This window comes from Archocentrus centrarchus, chromosome 4, assembly GCF_007364275.1.
Source record: "Archocentrus centrarchus isolate MPI-CPG fArcCen1 chromosome 4, fArcCen1, whole genome shotgun sequence".
Classification (NCBI taxonomy): Eukaryota; Metazoa; Chordata; class Actinopteri; order Cichliformes; family Cichlidae; genus Archocentrus; species Archocentrus centrarchus.
In genome coordinates, this window is record NC_044349.1 from 35,705,528 (window position 1) to 35,725,359 (window position 19,832).

The 19,832-nt window shown below is 44.0% G+C and overlaps 1 protein-coding gene across 4 annotated transcripts in view; it reads right to left on the reverse strand.

Annotated features, from left to right (window-relative positions):
• Positions 1–2,924: 2,924 nt before the first annotated feature.
• Positions 2,925–19,832, reverse strand: part of herc2 (HECT and RLD domain containing E3 ubiquitin protein ligase 2) — a 59,685-nt gene continuing 42,777 nt past the window's right edge. For 3 of the 4 annotated variants that reach the window (XM_030728428.1, XM_030728429.1, XM_030728426.1), the window contains exons 67-91: positions 18,915–19,058; positions 18,640–18,831; positions 18,396–18,549; positions 18,169–18,276; positions 17,961–18,092; positions 16,023–16,181; positions 15,818–15,936; positions 14,974–15,099; positions 14,733–14,888; positions 14,333–14,647; positions 13,986–14,200; positions 13,665–13,842; positions 13,421–13,582; positions 9,781–9,872; positions 9,551–9,690; positions 9,231–9,418; positions 8,873–9,070; positions 8,689–8,772; positions 8,158–8,299; positions 7,855–8,049; positions 7,485–7,597; positions 5,624–5,814; positions 5,109–5,214; positions 4,811–5,023; positions 3,537–3,809 (exon numbers count right to left, since the gene is read on the reverse strand). In XM_030728428.1, coding sequence (XP_030584288.1) covers positions 3,537–3,809; positions 4,811–5,023; positions 5,109–5,214; positions 5,624–5,814; positions 7,485–7,597; positions 7,855–8,049; positions 8,158–8,299; positions 8,689–8,772; positions 8,873–9,070; positions 9,231–9,418; positions 9,551–9,690; positions 9,781–9,872; positions 13,421–13,582; positions 13,665–13,842; positions 13,986–14,200; positions 14,333–14,647; positions 14,733–14,888; positions 14,974–15,099; positions 15,818–15,936; positions 16,023–16,181; positions 17,961–18,092; positions 18,169–18,276; positions 18,396–18,549; positions 18,640–18,831; positions 18,915–19,058 — 4,095 coding nt within the window. Of the gene's footprint in view, positions 3,810–4,810; positions 5,024–5,108; positions 5,215–5,623; positions 5,815–7,484; positions 7,598–7,854; positions 8,050–8,157; positions 8,300–8,688; positions 8,773–8,872; positions 9,071–9,230; positions 9,419–9,550; positions 9,691–9,780; positions 9,873–13,420; positions 13,583–13,664; positions 13,843–13,985; positions 14,201–14,332; positions 14,648–14,732; positions 14,889–14,973; positions 15,100–15,817; positions 15,937–16,022; positions 16,182–17,960; positions 18,093–18,168; positions 18,277–18,395; positions 18,550–18,639; positions 18,832–18,914; positions 19,059–19,832 lie in introns of all 4 variants that reach the window. The other variant, XM_030728427.1, reaches the window with a different exon arrangement.

Consider the following 19,832-nt stretch of genomic DNA (forward strand, 5'->3'; position numbering starts at 1 on the left):
GCCCAGACAAACACCTGAGGGTCAAAATGTTACTCTTGTATAAATATCTTGAGATTTAAAGTATTAGTTGGAGTCAGTTTCTGGATCTGACCCTTTTGTTTGCAACTCCATGTCTTTTTGGTGTGAGGTGTAAAGTTTGGACTGATGTACGCACACAATCCAGCAGCACAGCTCCACACTGAATCAGGATGCTGAACTGGTTTGCAGTCCTTTCTGTCCTCCACTGAAAATATTTGGAGTTTTATGAAGCCAAAAATATGACAAAGGGTGGTCCAAACTGTTTAGAAGCTGAAAACCAGCAACAAGGAAGAGCAAAGTGTTGGAAAGCAGAGGAGAGCAGTGAGTGTCAGAAGAAGAGCTGATGCAGCACGGTGTAAACATCACACTCAAAGACGAGCATTTATTCTTCAGAAAATTATTGACTTATTCTTCAAATTCCTCAGTTTGAGCTTTGATTCCTTGCTGTTTTCAGAGGAACTTGCGTGTTTTGATTTCATCGACACTGACGCGGTTGTATGATTAGTGTTTCGTTTTTCACGTCACTCCCCATCCCACCGCTCTTTCATGTGTTGCCTTTCCAGGAATTTTTGCTGGTTCACTGATCCACATGACTTCAGCCACTGTGAACACGTACGTTACACTGCACTGATCCGCTCTGTTCAGCTCAACAGACTAATTCACATGTTTATATTCTGCCCATGAGACGGCTGTGCTGTTCCTATCTGATCTAAGTGCTCACTGGGAACAGATTTATCTGACTTTACAGATTCCTCATTTATTCACTTACTTGGCTGCTTAAATTCTTTCACCCGTTTGTCGCTGACGTGTTCCTCGCTGCAACACTACGGCACAGAAATGGCCCTCACAGCGTCTTACAATGCGGATTTACAGTGATGAACATGAATGATAGAAACAGAATGAAAGGATTGTTGGAAGTTGGAGACAGCCCATCGTGCTCCTTTGTCTTCCCCCCACATGCAGTCACATGCTGCTGCTATCAGATCCTCCTCCTGTGGAACCAGCTCCCAGTTCAGGAGACAGACACCTTTCTCTACTTTGCATAAAGTTTTTAGCTCCATCTTTTCACCCCCTATGCATTTACATCACCCTATTGCATCCAATAATTTCGTTTCATCTCTCTCCCCGTACCTTTCTGCGGGTAGCTGAGGTTTCCTCCTGTTAAAAGGGAGTTCTCCTTCCCTACAGAGGCTCACTGGGTCTCCCATAATATCATGAGGTCTTGACCTTTCTGTGTAAAGTGCCACGAGATAACATATGTTATGATTTGGTATTAACATTAAACTGCTTAGCATGGTGTTTTGTGGAATGCAGCACACTCTCACATGAACATGGGAACCTTTTTGCTTCATGCTGAAGCCGAATCAGCTCCTCTTAGCTGTAATAATCAGTTCCCTGTAATAAACGGTAAAAAAAAAAAAAAGACTGGATTTTAAGTTGCACGTAACCACTGTGTAAACCTGCAGGTTTACAGCAGATGAGCACTGGCTTCATGGACACTATGTTGACTTATATATAACTGTTAAAGATACAATTTCATGTCTGTCTAAAAACTGCTTCACCTGCTCACGGACCAAAGTAAGTCCAGCTAGGACCATGTTAGTGCACTGATCCCACCAGGGGTGCTCCTATGATTTTAAAGTAGGCGGGCACAGGAGGAACCAAAAAAGAAATGAATACCAAACAAAATCAGTGTAAAACTGTTTTTTAAAAAACAAAAAGCTGATATATGATTTTATTTCTGCCTCTGTACACAAAATAGCAGCTGCAGTGAAGCTTCAGGATCCAGAGGGGGCTGGTGTCACCCCAGGTGCCCCCTTCAGCTGCTCCTCTGGACCATGCCTCTAATTCTAATCCTAATAATCCCTCAGAAAGACTGAAAATTTGATTTATTCTTGTATAACACTAAACAAGTAGTGTTAAAAAGACATTCAGCACAAGGACGCCACTTTTTCCTGACAAGACTCACGTGCACGTGCTGTATTTATATCGAGACACTTTATTCACAACTGAGGCAGAACTCTAAGATGGAATAACCGAAACCAAAGAGGAAACTATAAAAATAACTAAAGATATTACGACTAAACTGCTTTAGCAGAAATATGGCATTTATAAAAAAATTTTAAAAAAGTAATCTACATGAATAAAGGTCATTTAGGAGGAAATATTAACCTCTAATTATGTTGCAGACTATAGGACACAGCTGGAGATGAAGGGTTCGGCCCTACTCCCTCTCCTCTTTAAGCCTGGACTGCAGTGAAAAGCACCTGACTCCCAGCAGCCTACTGTACTCGGTGAAAAAAAGCACTAAGTCTACAAAGAATGCTAATGATTTCTAAGCCAAGCCTTCAAGGCTTCATAAAACAGAGGCCTTTTTTTTTTTTTTTTTTTTTTACCTCTCGTGACTCCACTTAACTGTGCATGATTATACAAGGTGGAAGTCGATGCAGAAGACGTTTAAGAGCGGTTACAGCAGCTAAAGACGCCACGAGGAATGTGTCCTCGCGTCTGCGTGAGTGAGTCGGATCGCCTTTTTCCCAGGACATGAGGGAGGCGCCGCCCCTCTTGATGCTTAAGCACCACAAAATAATCATGGGAGATTTCTGCACCACTCCGCCGCCGTCCGATTCTTCGAGAAGTCAAAGAGAAAATCGGATTCTGGCTAAAGCACCGCTTCACAAAGGAAAAGAGGACAAAACCACCAGAACGACGGTGGTTTCAAGAGGCCGGCCTTTCACTCTTTCCAAACAACATTTATGCAATAACCTTAATCCACAAAACAGTGTTTGACAGAAATAAAACTCTGGGAACTGAATGTCATTTTGATGTGAGCTTGTAGTGATTCGTGTCGCACACGGAAAACATGAGATTAAAAAAGCTAAAGATGTCACTGCTGCAGCAAAACACTGGTTTATAATGCATTTATTAATAGAAATGTAATAACATTTAATATGCAGGAATGAGACCTTCCATGAATACATGGCACAATTGCATTATGCACATTCGTTAAGGAGACGGTGCACAGACACGGGGGGCGTGGGGGGGGTACGGGAGTCTTAAAATAACCCTTCAGCGGGCTCGGACCGAGCCGAGTGAGAAACACTGACTTTAAGTTAAAAACTTTTTTTTCTTTTTAAATTATAAAGAAACATTACCAAGAAACAAAAACACTACTGTTTGTCGCACATCAACTTCTATATACAACCTACAGAGAGGAAACTCACAAATCGGGATTGGGGGGGGGACCTACCACAGTGTTGGCTGGAGCCAGTTTTCTAGTTCAGCTGGAATAATATACGTACATAATTCTGATGTAACACAACAATCAGAAACTAACCCAGAGTGAGCCTGTGTTTGTTCCTCTCTTTAGCTTATAATGCTTTAAAGCTCATTGCACACCCCCACCCCACACACATACACACCCCACACACACACACTCACACACACTTGTGTCTTTGCAGTGTTTCTATGTACGTGTGCATCGACAGGTGAGACTAATGCAGACTCCCTGCCACTCGTCAGTGTCCCGTTAAGTAGTCCTGGGTTGAGTCGGAAGCGAAGGATTCGGCATCCTCGTTGTCGGAGTCTTCGCTGCTGTCGTCGGCTGCGGGCTCGCCGGACAGGGCGATGCGGGCGTAGTCATCCGTGTCGATGGACTTGCAGAAATGAATGGCGTACTTCAGCTTCTCTTCCAGCACCTGTTTGCACGAGTATCTGGGCAGCTTGAGCAGGAAGAAACACGTGTAGGACTCCGGCAGGAAGTGGTCAGGGGGGTTGTACTTATCCAGCACCTGCAGACAAACGCAGCACATCAGGGCGAGATGTTCCTGACTGATTCTGGTATCACTTTATAATAAAGAATACAGAATGTCAGTGTATTTTATTTGAAATTACAGTGCAATTATATTCACCTATAAATACTTAAAGCTAGGTAACCGAGAATAAGGGAGTAAACAAGTCAGGTTTTTACAGTTGTTGGTTTTTGCAACAACAACATTTCTTTCACCAACCCTGTTCAAACACAACTTTCAGGAGTGCATCTCAAAGATGGGCGTGATGAGAATGAACACAGACTCCAACATGTATATATTTACTTTTATTTATCATGATCAAAACCAAAACCGAACACAACAGAAGTAACAAACTGATCTAAATCCCTGCTAAATGCCAACTATGAAGTGCGGGAAACTGAATAACTGAACATCCATCGTGCACATCAACATAATGAATATTAAATAAAGATGTAAAGATTAATCCGGGCCAGGCCTCAAAAAAGTATAGCATACATACGATGTAAGGGGGGGGAATATTGTTTGCTTTTTGCAAAATTACCAAGAAAATATGCAGTACTTAAAATTACTTAAATACCTCAAGTTATGCAATACATAAAATTACTCGGTAATAATGTATTTTTAAAATTGCTTACAACCTTTTAATTCGAGTATAATTATTTCTTTGTTTCCTGTAAAAACCTGGCTTGTTCCTCCCTTATTCTAGTGGACCTGCCTTCAAATATTTGATACTTTGTAATTTCAAATAAAATACATTGAAATTATGTTTAATAGGCCTGTTTTATAAAGTGCTACCAAAACGATCCAAATGTGAAACGATTTCATGGATGAGCTTGAACACAATTCTTCACATGTTCATCTCTCTGTTCTACACCTGACGTCAGCAGTTCACGGTACAACATGAGTTCAGGTACTTGGTGACGCAGAGTGAATCATTTCATGCATGCAGGGCGTGAAAGAATCAGTGGACAGTTTTCAACGTAAGCGGTCAGATTTCTCACCTGCACTACAAAGTCCCGTCCCCGGAAGTCGGCGATGGTGCGGGGCAGACGTGTGCGGCCCCAGACGAACCTCAAGAAGAGCGACCGCTCTGTGTTGGAGAAGGACTCCATCACTTCCCAGAACCACTGGATGAGCGGCGACGTCGGCTCCACGCCTTTATAAGTGGCCACTGACTTCAGCAAGTGCAGCGGGATGTCTGGGCTTCCACACACCTGTGAAGAAAGAAACACTTCCTGTAAAATCTGCACACAGCCAGAGGACAGAGGCGACATCACAGCCTGAAGCTGCTCTCCTCACCATCGTTTCCAGCTCATAGCCGGTGAAAAGCGACAGCAGGGGGACGGGAACCACTCGAGCCATTCCCTCACGTACTGCAGACACCTGCTCATCAAACTCGTGGAGCCTGCAGACAGAGAGGGGGAAACAGTCACAAAGGTAAAGTTGTTTTCACACACTTCTGAACTTCTGTAGAACTTGATGGAATGATGAAACATCAGATGACCTTTAACCTGCCAGCTGCCCAGGTCAAAGTCTGTGTGGTGTCAGATGAGAGATCATATTTTGGTGTGTTAACACCCAGCAAGTGCGCGTCATGTTTCCTGCCTGGTGTGCGCTCTATCCAGAAACCTCCATCACCTAAACCCCACTGTCTATTTCATGTAGAGTGAACACATCTGGAGCAGACTACTTCCTGCTGTGGGCTCAATGTGAGGACAGACAGCTGTGGAAGATTTCCTGAGCTGATTTTCCTGAAGATGGCCAAAGCTCATGTGTCAAAGTGGCTCATTTGTATGCAGTGAGTGTTCTCTCACCTGTAGTTGATGGCCAGGCGGACGTATTCTGCACGGTTCTCCAGGGTGATGTGGGAGTACTTGGAGCTGAGCTGGATGTCCTGGCCACTGGCGTTGGGCACTGTGAAGGGCAGGGTCATGCTCTCGAACTCCACAGCCGTAGCTTCATTGTCCCGAATGTACATCAAGCCGGGAATAAAATCCTTATCAACCTGGAAGGAGCAGAGAAAATGACTGCTGGCCATTTACACTCAACTAGGAGTTGTAATAAACTTACAATTGAGCTGAGCTTCACCCAACGTTTATCAATCTTTATGTATGTGCGCTTGTGCACACGCACACACATTCTCACAACACAGTTCCCGTGAGCACTGCAGTGATCCATTCTTTGGAGTCTTGTGCTCAATTCATTTCCCAGCTAACCTTTCTAATGTCTCAGGGGCAAAACCACAAAACAAGAGCAGCTTTGTGAGGCAGAAGGGCCTTTTTTCCCACTCCACTGTTCTCCCAAAGACGGCTCGGGAGCTCATGATCAGAGTGTGAGGGCAGGAGTCGACTCACACCATCTCTGAGACAAAAGCTGAGGTTATGCCTCAAAACTTCCTTCACTTCAGCAATTAGAGATTTTAACCTTTCTGCAGAACAGCACAGTATGAGCTTCTAGAAGCGTCTGGAGAACTGCTGGAAGGCTTAGGTTTTAATCTGAGGAGGAATGTCTAAGAGTGGGTTTGTCCTCAGGTTATAATAATGCACATCGTGTGGTTTGGAAATGTTGTATGATATCTGACATAACAGTCTTTCACCTTTCCAGCTGCAGGGAGGATGATGGTAACATTTTGAGCCTCTGTTGGAGTGTTATGGGGGTGCAGAGCTTTAAAAGAATCAACATGTTGCTTCAGCGCGCTCTGAACAGGCTTCGTGTGAGAACAGATGTGGCTTTGACTCAGCAACGATTTTTATGTCACAAATTTCCTGCCTCAGACTCATTTATTCCTTTTACAATCATCTGTAAATCAGAAAGACACAAAAGCAAAGAGACGTCTGGAGCACGCAGATGATGTATAACACGCATCAGAGCTGGCATCCTGCAACAAGTAAAAATCTGACTGTTTACCATTTTAAACACCCACTAATGGGTGGCACTAGTTTAGTGCCAAAACGCCAACTGAAAGATTGTTTTTGAATGTTCTGAGTGAACGACCATCTGAGGTTCGCTCTGGTTTTACCTTTGATTTGCCTTTTTTGCTTCCTTCGACACAGAGACTCCTTCCACTCTTCTTCCACTTGTTGCAGCGTTCACCAAACACCACCCCAAAAAGGCTAGCTATCTATGCTGTTTATGTGAGGGTCATTTAATCTGTAATAATGTCACATAACTTACTTTCAACCGTACTTTCCATGTATCTGAAAAATTAGTGACTTAGCATTCAAAATTGTTAGTGCTGCGTTTAAACCTTTTTGTTGAGGGTGAAGAAGCTGTTTGGGACGAATCCCATTTTACATGCTCTTAAATGCATTTTACAGCTCGCATGTGTGAAATACTCATTTTGTCCAGCTCTGAACCTCCAACATCAGCTTCTCGCTGAGAATGGGCTCTTTAATACATTAACCTCATAGACAGGCCAGCAGTCTGTCAATGAGCTTGCCCTGCATAAATTTTACTGACCACCGGATACGTGGAAGCCTGCTGCACTCGCCCTCTGCTTTTTGACTCTTCCAACAACGAGACTCTTTGCACGGTTCTTCCACTTATTGGGCACTCACCATTCCAGCTTATGATCAGGCAAAACAAACGCACCGTCCTCTTCCTGTTGTGGTTTCCACAAATGGAAAGAAAGCAAAAAGAAGAACCACAAACACACCACTGGGGCCGTGCACGTACCTCACTGAGGTCAGCGATGGTCAGGTTCATGCCTGCCAGCTGTTTCCAAACGGGCTCCGCCAGATTGAGGCTAAGAGGGCTTCCAGTCCGGATTGCAATCCCTAGAAGCACTCCTGCAGACGCAGCAAGGCAGAGCACATTACCCACAGATCAAACACGAACACTGAGCTGTGCAAGGATGCGTGAAACAACAAGAATTATGCACTAAAAAAAAATAAAAGAAAAAAATAAAAGAAGAACAGGCCAGGTGTTTTATCAGTGAAAATGCAGATGAAATATTTGCACTTTTTAAAACTAAAAGCATATTTTCAAAGTTTGTTTATCTGGGATTAACACCCCAGACCTGACTGGGAGATTAACTGGATTATACCTAGGAAGCGGAACATGCTCATGTGAAGAGGGGACTTGGCTGCAGGGTTAAGCAGGAAGCAGTCCCTGTTGGCGCCCGACTCGTCGCGGCCGTTTGGGGTGACAATGAGCAGAGGAGTCAGTGCGTTCTGCAGCTCCTCACACATTTCAGCGATGGACTCGCTGTAGCCGCCGCCACAGTCATCAACAGACTCCCCTAAGAGAAAACGAAAAAAGTAGAGTATTTAAAACATAAAGAGTTTGGACAGTTTTCTGACAGTCCAGTGTTTAAAGCAGGGGTGGGCATCACAGGGTGAAGACATACCTACAAACTTGACCTTCCATACGCGATGAGGAAGCAGCAGGCTGTCAGGGCTAAAAGAACTCATTTTGGCACACATCTGACCAAACACAGACTTTGTTCCATCAGGGCCTGCCAGACCTCCTTTGCTACGGGAACGCTTCACCTGCAGGGTGAAGAAGAATGGAAAAAAGAGAGATTACAGTTTGATCTGGTTCTGTTGTGGGCTTAACAGCTTCCTGCTAGATAGAGAGGAAGTCCTGATGTGCATGACCCGCTGGATATGACAGCTCTTCTCACCACAGATACAACTTGAGTTAGATGAAGGGGAAAGGGGTGGAGGAGGAGGAGGAGGAGGAGGAAAGACTCCCTACAGACAAGCTGGAGAGCAGATCTCACACCATGAAACAATCCCCTTATGAAAGACATCACATGTAACGGTCAGGAGCCAGTCTGGAACACAGCCTCATGGGAGGGAGTGGGGGTTACAGTAATCAGGGCCGGGGACTTGGAAAAAGAAGTGAGTGAGTTGTTTGCATGCATTTCTAACAGTACCTGTATCCTGTTCAGCTCCACCACAGGTCCATGCTGTCTGTCCCTCACCATCGTGGCTTGAACAACCTTCCTGAAAGCCGCTTCCTGTTTAAATGAAAAGAAAAAAATAAAAAGATGTTTTAGTGCCGATCACATGATTCCACATCATGGTATGCTTGTCTGTCTGAGTTGCACGCTGTCCCACCTTCCCCTGGGAGATGAGGATTCCCCTGAGTGTGTCAAATCCCACTGAGGGGCCGTGGCCTGTCTGACCGAGCCGGCCCTCCAGGTCAAACATCGGGATGCAAGGGCAAAAAAGCTCGGAGATGTGATGCAGCAGCACCAGCCTGTTCCTCAAGGACATGATGGGGATCTCCTGCAGGTGGTTGTACTCCATGGGAACCTGAAACACACCACACAGCCTCGTCTGGTCTGATCTGGCTTTGATTTTTATTTTTTATATATATAAATTTATACACACTTTTATCTGCAAAACTTTATTGCCATCTACTGGAAGCTGAAAGCTAATTTTCTACTTCAGTTGGATTCAGTCAGTGCAGTACCTGTGCAGGTAGCTTTCCTGCATTAGTGGGCTTGCTGGTGGACCAGGCCAGAGTGTGAGCCGATCCACAGGCCACCCTGTTGATTTTTTTGCCCTGCAGTGCAGCCACCAGCCGCGGCCTCTGGATGGCATTCGTAGTCCCGTCTCCAAGTTGGCCTTCATCGTTGTCGCCCCATGTGTACACTTCTCCTGAACCAAACGCAGCAAAACCCTTTGTGAAGCTACAATCCAACCCGACTAAGCTGATCTGCTCGGACTTAACGGAAAACGGTAAAGAACTTGTACAAAAAGCATGATCACACATAAATATGTCATTCCTACCGTCCTCTGTGCAGCACACACAGTGCAGGGACCCCGTGGCAATGGCGATGACTTTCTTTCCTTGTAGCCCTTGGACCTGCCTGGGCCGTCGAACATGGTCATCAGAGCCGTGCCCCAGCCGATGGTAGTCCCCTTTCCCCCTTTAAAGGACACAGTAGACACACCGCAATGAGCCGTCTCATCACCAACGGCTCCGACAGCTAAAGTTGACAGCTTATCTCTGTACGTACCACGTGTACACTGCTCCAGATTTAGTAAGAGCTACAGAAAACTGTGAACCACACTCCACTTTGATCACTCCAAGGCCAGTGAGAGAGTCAATCTGAAAAACAGAAGGATGGGTTATGTTCAAATTTTCTCAAACAGCAACAAAACACAGCTCATGGTTGTGGCTTCTAAAGCTTCAATTAAGGACCTGCACGTAATCCCTGTAGAGTTTACACTACGGGAAGAAAATGCAGAACGACTTCTTTGTTCTGCCATCACGAGTGAACGAGCTGATCACGCTGAGCAGGTGCCAACACTCAGCTGTTTGGGTTTGTAAAAGAGCACATCAGGCTACAGCGCAGGCCAGGGCCTGAATCTGGTGCTTTGTAAATTTTGAACAAAACTGCAAACTTATTTCGTGATTTTTAAATGGCTTTATTATGTGCATCAGTTTTCTCATGAGAGGGACATAAAAATCATCACATTCCACCTTGCATCCACGTGGGTCTTGTTACAGCACGTTGGTAAGACTTCCTATAACAAGACCCATCACCAGTTGGGATATCATCCAACCATTAATGAAAATATAAAATGTAGAAGTCAGGATAACATTACAGCCCCATTTCATAACAGAAAACCCTTCAGCAGAGGTCTTATTGCCTTCTGCAAAACTATTTTTGCCCTAATTTGGAGGCCTTGCCCTAAACCTTTATGGAAATACCTTTTGGTAACCACATCCTAGAACACTAGAACTTCCATTTACGTACGTGCTGCACTCCTGTATAAGGGTCTAATGTCTTTCTATAACATTAAAGCCAGACATAATGCATTCTTACAAGGTATTCACATCACACTATTAGGGCTGTAACTAAAGAGTATTTTGGTAGTCGAATAATCTGTCAATTATTTTTTTGATTAGTCAACGAGTCAATCTTACCTCACCTGTTCAATCCTGCCCACCTGTTAACATCACCTTGTTGTCTCATCTCACAATTAAAATACTGACCCATAAAAATACGAGTTTCAAACTAATCAAATGTATTTTAACATTGATGTGACCATCACAATAAATATCAAATAAAAACTTCATATTAAAGTAAATGCAGTTTTTATTTTGAAATGAAAATCCATCCATCCATCCATCCATCCATCCATCCATCCATTTTCTTCCGCTTATCCGGGGCCGGGTCGCGGGGGCAGAAGCCTAAGCAGAGAAGCCCAGGCTTCCCTCTCCCCAGCCACCTCCTCCAGCTCATCCAGAAATATAATGTGCAAATAAATAAAAATGGCCTCTGTCCATAAGTTCAAATAAGACTTCAAATTAAATCAAAAATATTTTTCTGCCCAAAACAGCTGAACAGTTTACAGATGATTCAGTTCATGCAGAGGTTTATTATTCAGAATGGACTCTAATATTAAAATAATAGGAGCTAGCATAGCTGCTCCTGTTGTCCTTCACTCGTTAGCTAACATAATTGAAATGGCGACTCTTAGCAACCATCATCCATGAGCTTGTCTCTGACAGGTAAACTAACAGAAACATTACTGTACAAACATTAACAGGTATCTACGACGCACTAACGTACCCATCCAGAGCTGACGTCACAGCTCCAGGGTGCCGGCGTTTTAAACGCTCAGCACTGCAGCGATGCTGCCGTGGAAGGAAAGCTCTGCTCTGCACAGTCTGCATTCAGCTTTGTTTTGTTTTCATGCTCCCACACCTCTGACAGTCTGTCTCGGGCTTCCTTCATTTTCTCTGCCCTCCTCTCTGTTCCACCATCGTTATGTTGTTCACGTTACTTAAGTTATTCTTTGTTAGTATTCTTGTTATTGGCAGACAATGGAGGCAGTACTGCCCCAAATATCTTCCTGTAGTGTATTGCAGCTACAAAATCACAAATGTGGTTTTAGAATATGATACATTGACATTAAAATTACACGTCGACTAATTTTTGTAGTCGACATCAATAGTCGATATCAGTGAATCATTGCTGCCCTACATACGATACTCGTGTGTGTGTGTGCAGGAATATTACTATATAATCTGCTGATATCAAGGTATTATGTATAACATCACTACAATCATAAGGCAACCATGTTGCTTCCATTTGAGCAATATTGCTGAGCAGTAGGTATGGCTTTAATATTGCTCAATGATGAGTCATAGTCTGTACTATTTATAGCCATGAGTCATCCTTGACCAACACGTTAAACAATGCTCAGCCAATCAGAAGTCGGCATCACAGGCTAACCAATCAGACTGCAGCCTTGAACTGATGTTCCTATAAACAGACTGACTCTTTACCTGGAAGTTTCTCACTATCAGCTACAGCCAGCTGTTCAGGGACCGAGGTCAGCTGATAGATATGGGGAATCCACACTTTCTCCATTTCACTCAATAATGCTCAAGTAGGTATAGCCAATCACACAACACAATATGATCACATGATTAGCCTAAGCCAATCAGGCATGAGAAAGAGGCTGCATATCATTAGCATATATTATCATAGCATTAGCAACCGGTAATCCTCCATGTTGTTTACACAGATAAATACAGCCAAAGTGTACAAAGGATACTAAACAGCCAGGAATATGAACATCATGCTGCACATTGTTGAACAGTAAAGAACACATATGCCAGATTTCATGGCTCAACACCTTTTGGAGTCTATAGACCAGAAAGGTAAAAGCTCACAGATGCCCAGGTCGACCAACGGTATGAAGACAACATCCTCCCACTTTATCGGGCAGGAAGATAGAAAGTACTGCTTCAAGTGCAACACTCCTTCCTGGAAGTCTCTTCATGGTCGTGCCCCTCAGCACTTCATCTCTACATGGTTGACTGAAATCTGTGCTCCTCTAACAGGTTCTCAGTTTTTCTCTGATTCCACTGAAGACATCACTCAAAAAACTTTTTTTTTTCCAGACTGGCAAATAATCTCACTCAAAACCCAACGTCTTGTCCTCTTCATTTATCTGTACTGTAAGTACAAAACAATAATTTGATATATCATAATGTGATATTCACCTCACAAACAATATATCATGCCCCAAGCTTAGTAAATGAGCTTAAAAAAACAGAAAGTTCTCCTGTGGAACAGATGGAGTAAAATCTGAAAGGGGAATGCTCCGATGCAATCAAGTATTCCTGTTAAATGATGTCTTAACTCTCTCTGGACCTTGAGGTGGGAACCAGGTGGTGCCAGCATAAACTGTGGTGCACCATGACAGGTGACACCATTCTCTTGCCCTGGCCTTTAAGCCACCTTCAAATGCTACTCTTACCCCAGCAAAGAGCAAATGTTTGGCAGCACAATGCAGCCTTCTGCCTATGCATTTAGAAACATTGCTATTTAACAAAATTGGGCCTGCCTGCCCCCATTTTCACTTCAGTCTACATCTCTCCTCACATGCAATAAATGCAGTTTTACATTATGAAGTCATAATGAACATTTCTTCAAATTCTGTTGGGCACTTTATAAATTTTGCAAGATTTAAAGTCTTTTTAGTCACAAGAATTTACATTAAGTACCTTTCAGTAAAAGTTGTGGGAAATAAGCTTAAAAAGAAACAGAAAGCTCATTAGACGATTCAGACTCTGGTCTCCAATATGAAATAACAGGAGACCTCCTCCAGTACACAGTGCTCTGTAATCCTTCTCACCTTCATCGGGATTTTGCAGCCATCACTGCCTCCCCGGCCCAGTTTGCCATAGTCTCCATCTCCCCAGGACCAGACCATGTCATCATCAGTTAGACAGAGCGTCTGGGCATCCCCGCTGCCACAGGCGACATCAATGACCCTGTGACCCTGCAGCGCGTCCACCTGGATAAAGCACACAGACAGTTACTCTTTTCAAATTGAGCACAATTTATTATTTATTTATTTGAGTTTAGCGACCACAGACCAGCTTGGGTTTAAGCTGGTCCTCGCTGTCTCCGTGGCCCAGTCGCCCATAGCGACCCTTGCCCCACGTGAAGAGCTCTCCGCTGGCAGTGATGCAGGCACTGTGAGCCCCTCCAGCTGCGATATCCACCACTTCCACTCCCCTCAGGGACTCAATTACACGAGGACGGTCACAGGGGCTAAAGTCCAGAGGAGATCCAGTTAGCACAAAAATTTACTGCACTGTCCAAATTTTTTGTGACTTTACTTTTATGGAAATGTGTGCATGTTACGAGCTGTAAACTGAAGGTCAAAGAGTTTTTTTAGTGGATGTAGTCTTAACCTTCTGTTCCCATGGCCGAGTTTTCCATCTTCAGCCTCGCCCCATGAGTACACTTCTCCCTCAGAGGACAGTGCCAAGCAGTGCTTTCCTCCAGAGTTCACAGCCACCTTCCTGATGAACACGTGCTGAATGGACTCCAGCAAAGTTGGGGTTGACACAGACTCAGTGCCACCGATTCCCAGCCTGCCCCCTGCTCCATATCCTGTGGCATAGAGCTGAGGAGCGACAGAAAAAACTAGTGTTAGATTACCAAAAAAAGCTCACAACCCACTTCTGTAAAATTTGGGGACCTGTAACTCTAAAAGGTTAGAGGCACACAGTTTTACGACAGTTAAAAGCAAACACACCTTTCCATCAGCAGTGACAGCAAACAGAGTCTGCTCCCCTCCAATAAGCTGCACTGGCCGCAATGTAGCGAGGGCTTCTGTGGGTGTGGGTACTTTGACCTTTGCCCCCTCTATGCCCCCCAGCTGCCCTCTGTGGTTGTGCCCCCAGCCATAAATGGTGCCGCTCCCCCCAGCAGAAAGCGTCCAGTCATCTGGGCGCCGGTTCATCCACTGCACGAGCTGCTCGTCGTGCTCACGTTTGAACAAGTCGTGACTCTCGTGCAGTGCGTTCATGTTCTCGTGATCTGCCATAAGCTCACAAATTTTTTTTGTAACCTTTAAAAGATGAAGGAAAATCGATTAGAGGGACTTTTAAGGCAAAATGAAAGCTTGCACAGACAACATAGCCGTGCAGACCTACCTCATCCAGGAAGGGTCTTGGTAAAGATGTTCTCTTATCTAGAGCCACTGCCACTCTGGAGGCAGTGCAGTAGCGGCGGAACCAGGCCCACTTATGGGTCTCAGCACAGCAAGGTAAGGTGTCGAGTTCAAGGTCACAGGCAAGAGCAACCAGTACCTGGACAAAGTGTTAAAATTATGCTCTGAAAGGAAAATTATGGTGCCACTGTGTTGACAAGAAAACAACTGTACTGCATTTATACCTTGAAAAACGGACTGTGGAGCAGCTGCTTCCCTCCGCGGACGATCGGGTCTTCGTACTCGTACTGCCTCTGCAGAGCCTCTGGCAGCCCCTTCACCAGAGCAGCCAGAGCGCTGCCAGTGAAGCTCTGAAAGAAAAAAGCATCAGTCAGTAACAGTCACATAATCAGTGATCACATATTAAATTAACACTGAAAAATCTTGTGTGTCTAATATCAAAGTCTACCTAGAAGAGAGCACTTGAACTCTGCTGCAGTGGTAACGATGGACCCTGTCTAAATAAGAGAACTGCCCGGATGGCTCGCTGCACCATCTTGTGGTACAAACTGATATAACAATGAGGTACAGCCAGCCCCCATTTTTAACCTCAGCTGATTTATTCAAGACAGTCCGCAGATCTTTTGAACATGAAGTCATTGCAACTGTTTCTTCTCATTTTGTTGATTGCTTTAATTGATTTCAAATTATTTTTAAAAACCATTTTTAAAACACATTTTTTTAATTAAATAAATGTAATGGGTCAATTACTATGTGAAAACTAATATGCAACAGGAAAAGAGAAGTGCCAGAAATACAGAGTGCCATTAAACATTAAAGCTTCCAGACATCTTACTGGCTGCTTGCCAAATCAAGCAGTAATACAAAAAGTAAAAACTGACTCAACAAAACTATAATCATCATCATCATCTCAGCAGGAACAGTTTGTTTTCCTCATTATAGATAAAAAGGTCCAGCAAAGACATTTCTTCATATTCAGATATTTGCAGCTCTCCTATACAGTCCAATAAATGACCATTAGGCATAATAAATAATCCAACAAAGCTTGGATTATAACAGTGTACTCACCATAGAGCGAGCCTCGCCATCGCTGTCCCCCAGCAGCCTGTTTATGTTGATGGACTGACCGTACTCTGTGGTCAGAAGCTTTCGTAGCCTCTGCAGAGCCCACATCCTGTGACCAGCAGCTACACAAAACAAATTTCCTTCAGTGAAAATTTAGTTTGGACAACGTTAACGATTAATCTGGTGAATTAGAAGCAGAATACTGCACCTAGTGCACTGAGCTGGGCACAAGCAGCAAGAGAAGCGGCTAGACGAGGCACGATGCTCCTGTTGGATGCAAAGTTGAGCCTAAAGTCCAGGAGACACGTAACCAAGTCCATGGAGGGGCAGGACAAGATACATCGATCAGACAGCAAGTCTTTGGGACCTGAGGAAGAAAAATGAAAACGTTTGAGCCAATGCTGAAGGACCAAAAGCTGCAGGTCCTCTAACGTCCACGTGAGGGTGGCCTCAAAAGTGGGTTTACAGCAGTGTTAATTTTGACAGCAAATTTTGATTTACCGTATTTTTCGGACTATAAGCCGCTACTTTTTTCCCACGTTTTGAACCATGCGGCTTATAGCCCGGTGCGGCGTTTCTGTGGATTTTTCTTTAACCACCAGGGGGCTCTTTAGCAGGATATGAATCATGGGACGTCAAAGTTGGAAATCAAAGAAGAAAGCGCCAACAAGTGCTAGCAGCAGGCACAAAAGAGATTTTTTTCAAACTCCCTCATCATGGAAACCACAAAAAGAACTTCCTATGATGCCGCTTTTAAGTTGAGGGCTATCGACCTGGCACTACAGGAGGGAAATAGAGCCGCTGCACGTAAGCTCGGCGTGAACGAATCAATGGTGAATTGACTTGTTATAACTCAAATTTGGGGTTGTCTGTCCCCCTCTGCTGAGTGCCGAGTAATTGTGGAAAACCGAGAGCGGCGGAGATACCAGCGGCTTATAGCCCGGTGCGGCTTATATATGTACGTTTCCAGTTTTTTCCAAAAAATTTGTAGGTGCGGCTTATAGTATGGTGCGCTCTATAGTCCGGAAAATACGGTAGTTTTAGTCATAATTTAGTATCTGAATAGTTTTAGTCTAGTTTTAGTCGAAATTATCGTAAGAATATAGTCGACTAAATCTACAGTCGATTTAGTCGACTAAAATATAAAGGGTGTAAAATGTAAATGCTTTTTCTTCAGTTCCCTTGAATTAGTCATTATACACATTTACACAAAATTAAACATTTATTAAAAGTTATGGAATATTATTAATAATATTAACATTAGCGTTTCACCTGCTTCCCACACACCTGATCATTAACACCACCTTACTGAGATAATACAGCGTTTTACAGCAGGACGCTCTGAAAGGTACAGGGCAGTGTTCAGGACAGATTATAAAGGCTAATCCACCGCGGTGTGGAGATTTTCTCTAAACGCTAAACTGGGAAAAACACTTTACCCTGCATGACATTAAAATGCTGACCTTTGCATGGAGATCTGGGTGACTGGTTTGCAGATGTTTAAGATTTGTCGTGTTTTTACCCGAGATAGTCGCCCCACATGGTTTACACATCGTTTTATTTGTCACGACGTCAAAGGACAAATGTGTCCATACATCGGCTCTTCTTTTTCTCCTGCTGACATTGGTTACATCACTTAGTTCTATCGGAAGGAACGACCAGTCACAGGCTAGTTTGGTCTTCCCGGGTTTAGAGCAAATTTGTGCAACTGTGCGTTTGATTGGATGTTTTCCTAACTTGCCCTGCCCGGTCACAAAATTAAATCAGTTCTGATTGGATGTCGTCCCCGCCAAGCATTTTCTCATTTTCATTCACTGACAAAAGTGTCAATTAATTTCATCATCGTTTTTAATCATTTTAGGTGGTTTTTATTTAGTTATCGTCTCGTTTTCGTCATGAAAAAAAGTCGCTGACGAAAACTATGACGAAAATATTTCGTCAACGAAATTAAGACTGGTTTACAGCCTGCTACAAAAAACACTTTTCGTCTCTACAGCTAATTTCCTCCTTCGTAACAACTGTACGGGGTGGAGGTTGCTTCTCAGTCACAAGCCACGGCGATGTATGTGTGAGGTAGAGCATCAGTACATTAATAACATTAACAATAAACAATTATCAGAAAGATGTGCTATCCATCATGTCTTACCCGCTGCAGGCATGATGGGGTAGACAGTGAAGCGCCAGCCCCACCCATTAACTGACCCATCACTGGTGAACTTCCATTTGAGTTCATCTCCTGGGATCCTTAATTCACTGGACCAGTCAGACCACTCCCGCCCTGAAGCACACGGCTACATTAATTTTTCACTTCTTATATGTTGTTAGAGTAATGTTTCAGCTCTTCCTCTCATCACCTGATCTGACAGAGACAATCCTGTTGGCTCCATCCATGATGGTCAGCGGGTCGTGGCGCCTCTCGGTCGAACACTGTCGGTCAAACTCGATCCTCAGACCCTCGGCACCTGCAGAGCAAAGTAGGACTTGTTGATGTGCAAGAGATTGATTTTACTGGGACCCAGTAAGATTCTGATAATGATCGTGCCTTTTCACGTGCTGGTTTGTTTTGGGGTTTTTTTTTTACCTGGGATCTTTACAGTGCCGCTGGTCGATGTGTCGTCTGTGTAGGGGTGGCTGCTTTCCACGACAACTGGCTGAGAGGACAAACGGCCACTCTGAGAGTCTGTGGCAACGTCCTCCAATTCAGTGACACACAACTCCAGAAGCATGTCAGCAACCTGCACGGACACGCATACAGATGCTGAATGTTAACAACTTTCAGGCCTACACACACACACACACACCTGTCAAAGAGTATAACACGTTACCTGTGGATAAGCTGTGCCCATGCCAGACAGCACCGCAGACAGCACCTCCTTGCCTTTCTCCCCAGAGCGACAGGACACCGCTAGCTTCAGCAGGTCCACCATTACTCGTGTGTCATCAGGCACGAGCAGACTGGTGAACTCATCCAGGTACTGAGGTTCTGGGCCGACCACTTTACTCTGACTCTCAGAGTCCTGAGGAGAAGCAGAAAACAGAGAAACAATGAGAAAACATATGGCTGGGGTTAACGTCTCTGCCTGCTGTCAGACAGACTCACTTCTTTTGTCTTCGTCATGGTCTCAGCTATGATACTGGCTGCGCCGGGGTCATCGGTAACGGGGATGAAAGGACGCGAAGAGGCTCCACAGGCTGAGGGAGTCACTGCTGATGACGGGGTGATGGCATCTTCGGATGAGGGAACCTGTCCATACACACCAAATACAAGTATAAACTTTATTCTTCAGTTTAAATCACATTTAATTTTCAAACTGACAGACTAAAGCATTTAACATCTTTGTTTTACAGTCTTTTGTTAGTTTAAACTACAGTTATTTCAGCCATCAGTGCTAACCTGAATGCATTACAGCCAGTATTTATTCTCAATAGCAGGATATCAAATTATTCAATAAGTCAACATAATTAAACTTCTGCCCACAATAACAATTTTATCAATGTGCTTTTACAGCTGAACAATCAGAACTTTGTAGGTGGGATTTAAGGCACCCCCGTTTACCTGGAGATTCATACATAAGGACCAACGTTAGAAAAAGTACTTCAAGCATTGATGAAATTGATGTGAAGAAACTACAACAATAAAATCATATTTCTTGTCTTACTGATCGCAGCTTCTGTCTCTTGTAGTTATTCCTACCAAATGAGCAGGTACATAAACTGATGCTCACCACATCGAGGTCCTGTCAAATTTAATGGCTGTGCTCAAAAAAACCACACAAACTCCTTCTCCGCAGACACGGCCCCCTGTGGGTTCAAACCCAGTTGTGCTATGCTAACTGTTTCAGCCTGTTTTTATGTGTGTAAATAATTAACAGTGAGGTCATTACATGTCTGAGCTAGCTTAGCGGTTGTGGCTTGTGTGGGATAAAAAAAAAAAAAAAAAGCTAAACTCCCCCTGGTGAGACCCAAGGGGGAAGCGAGGTGGACACAATGCTGTGTGGGTGCCAAAACTGACCAAAAA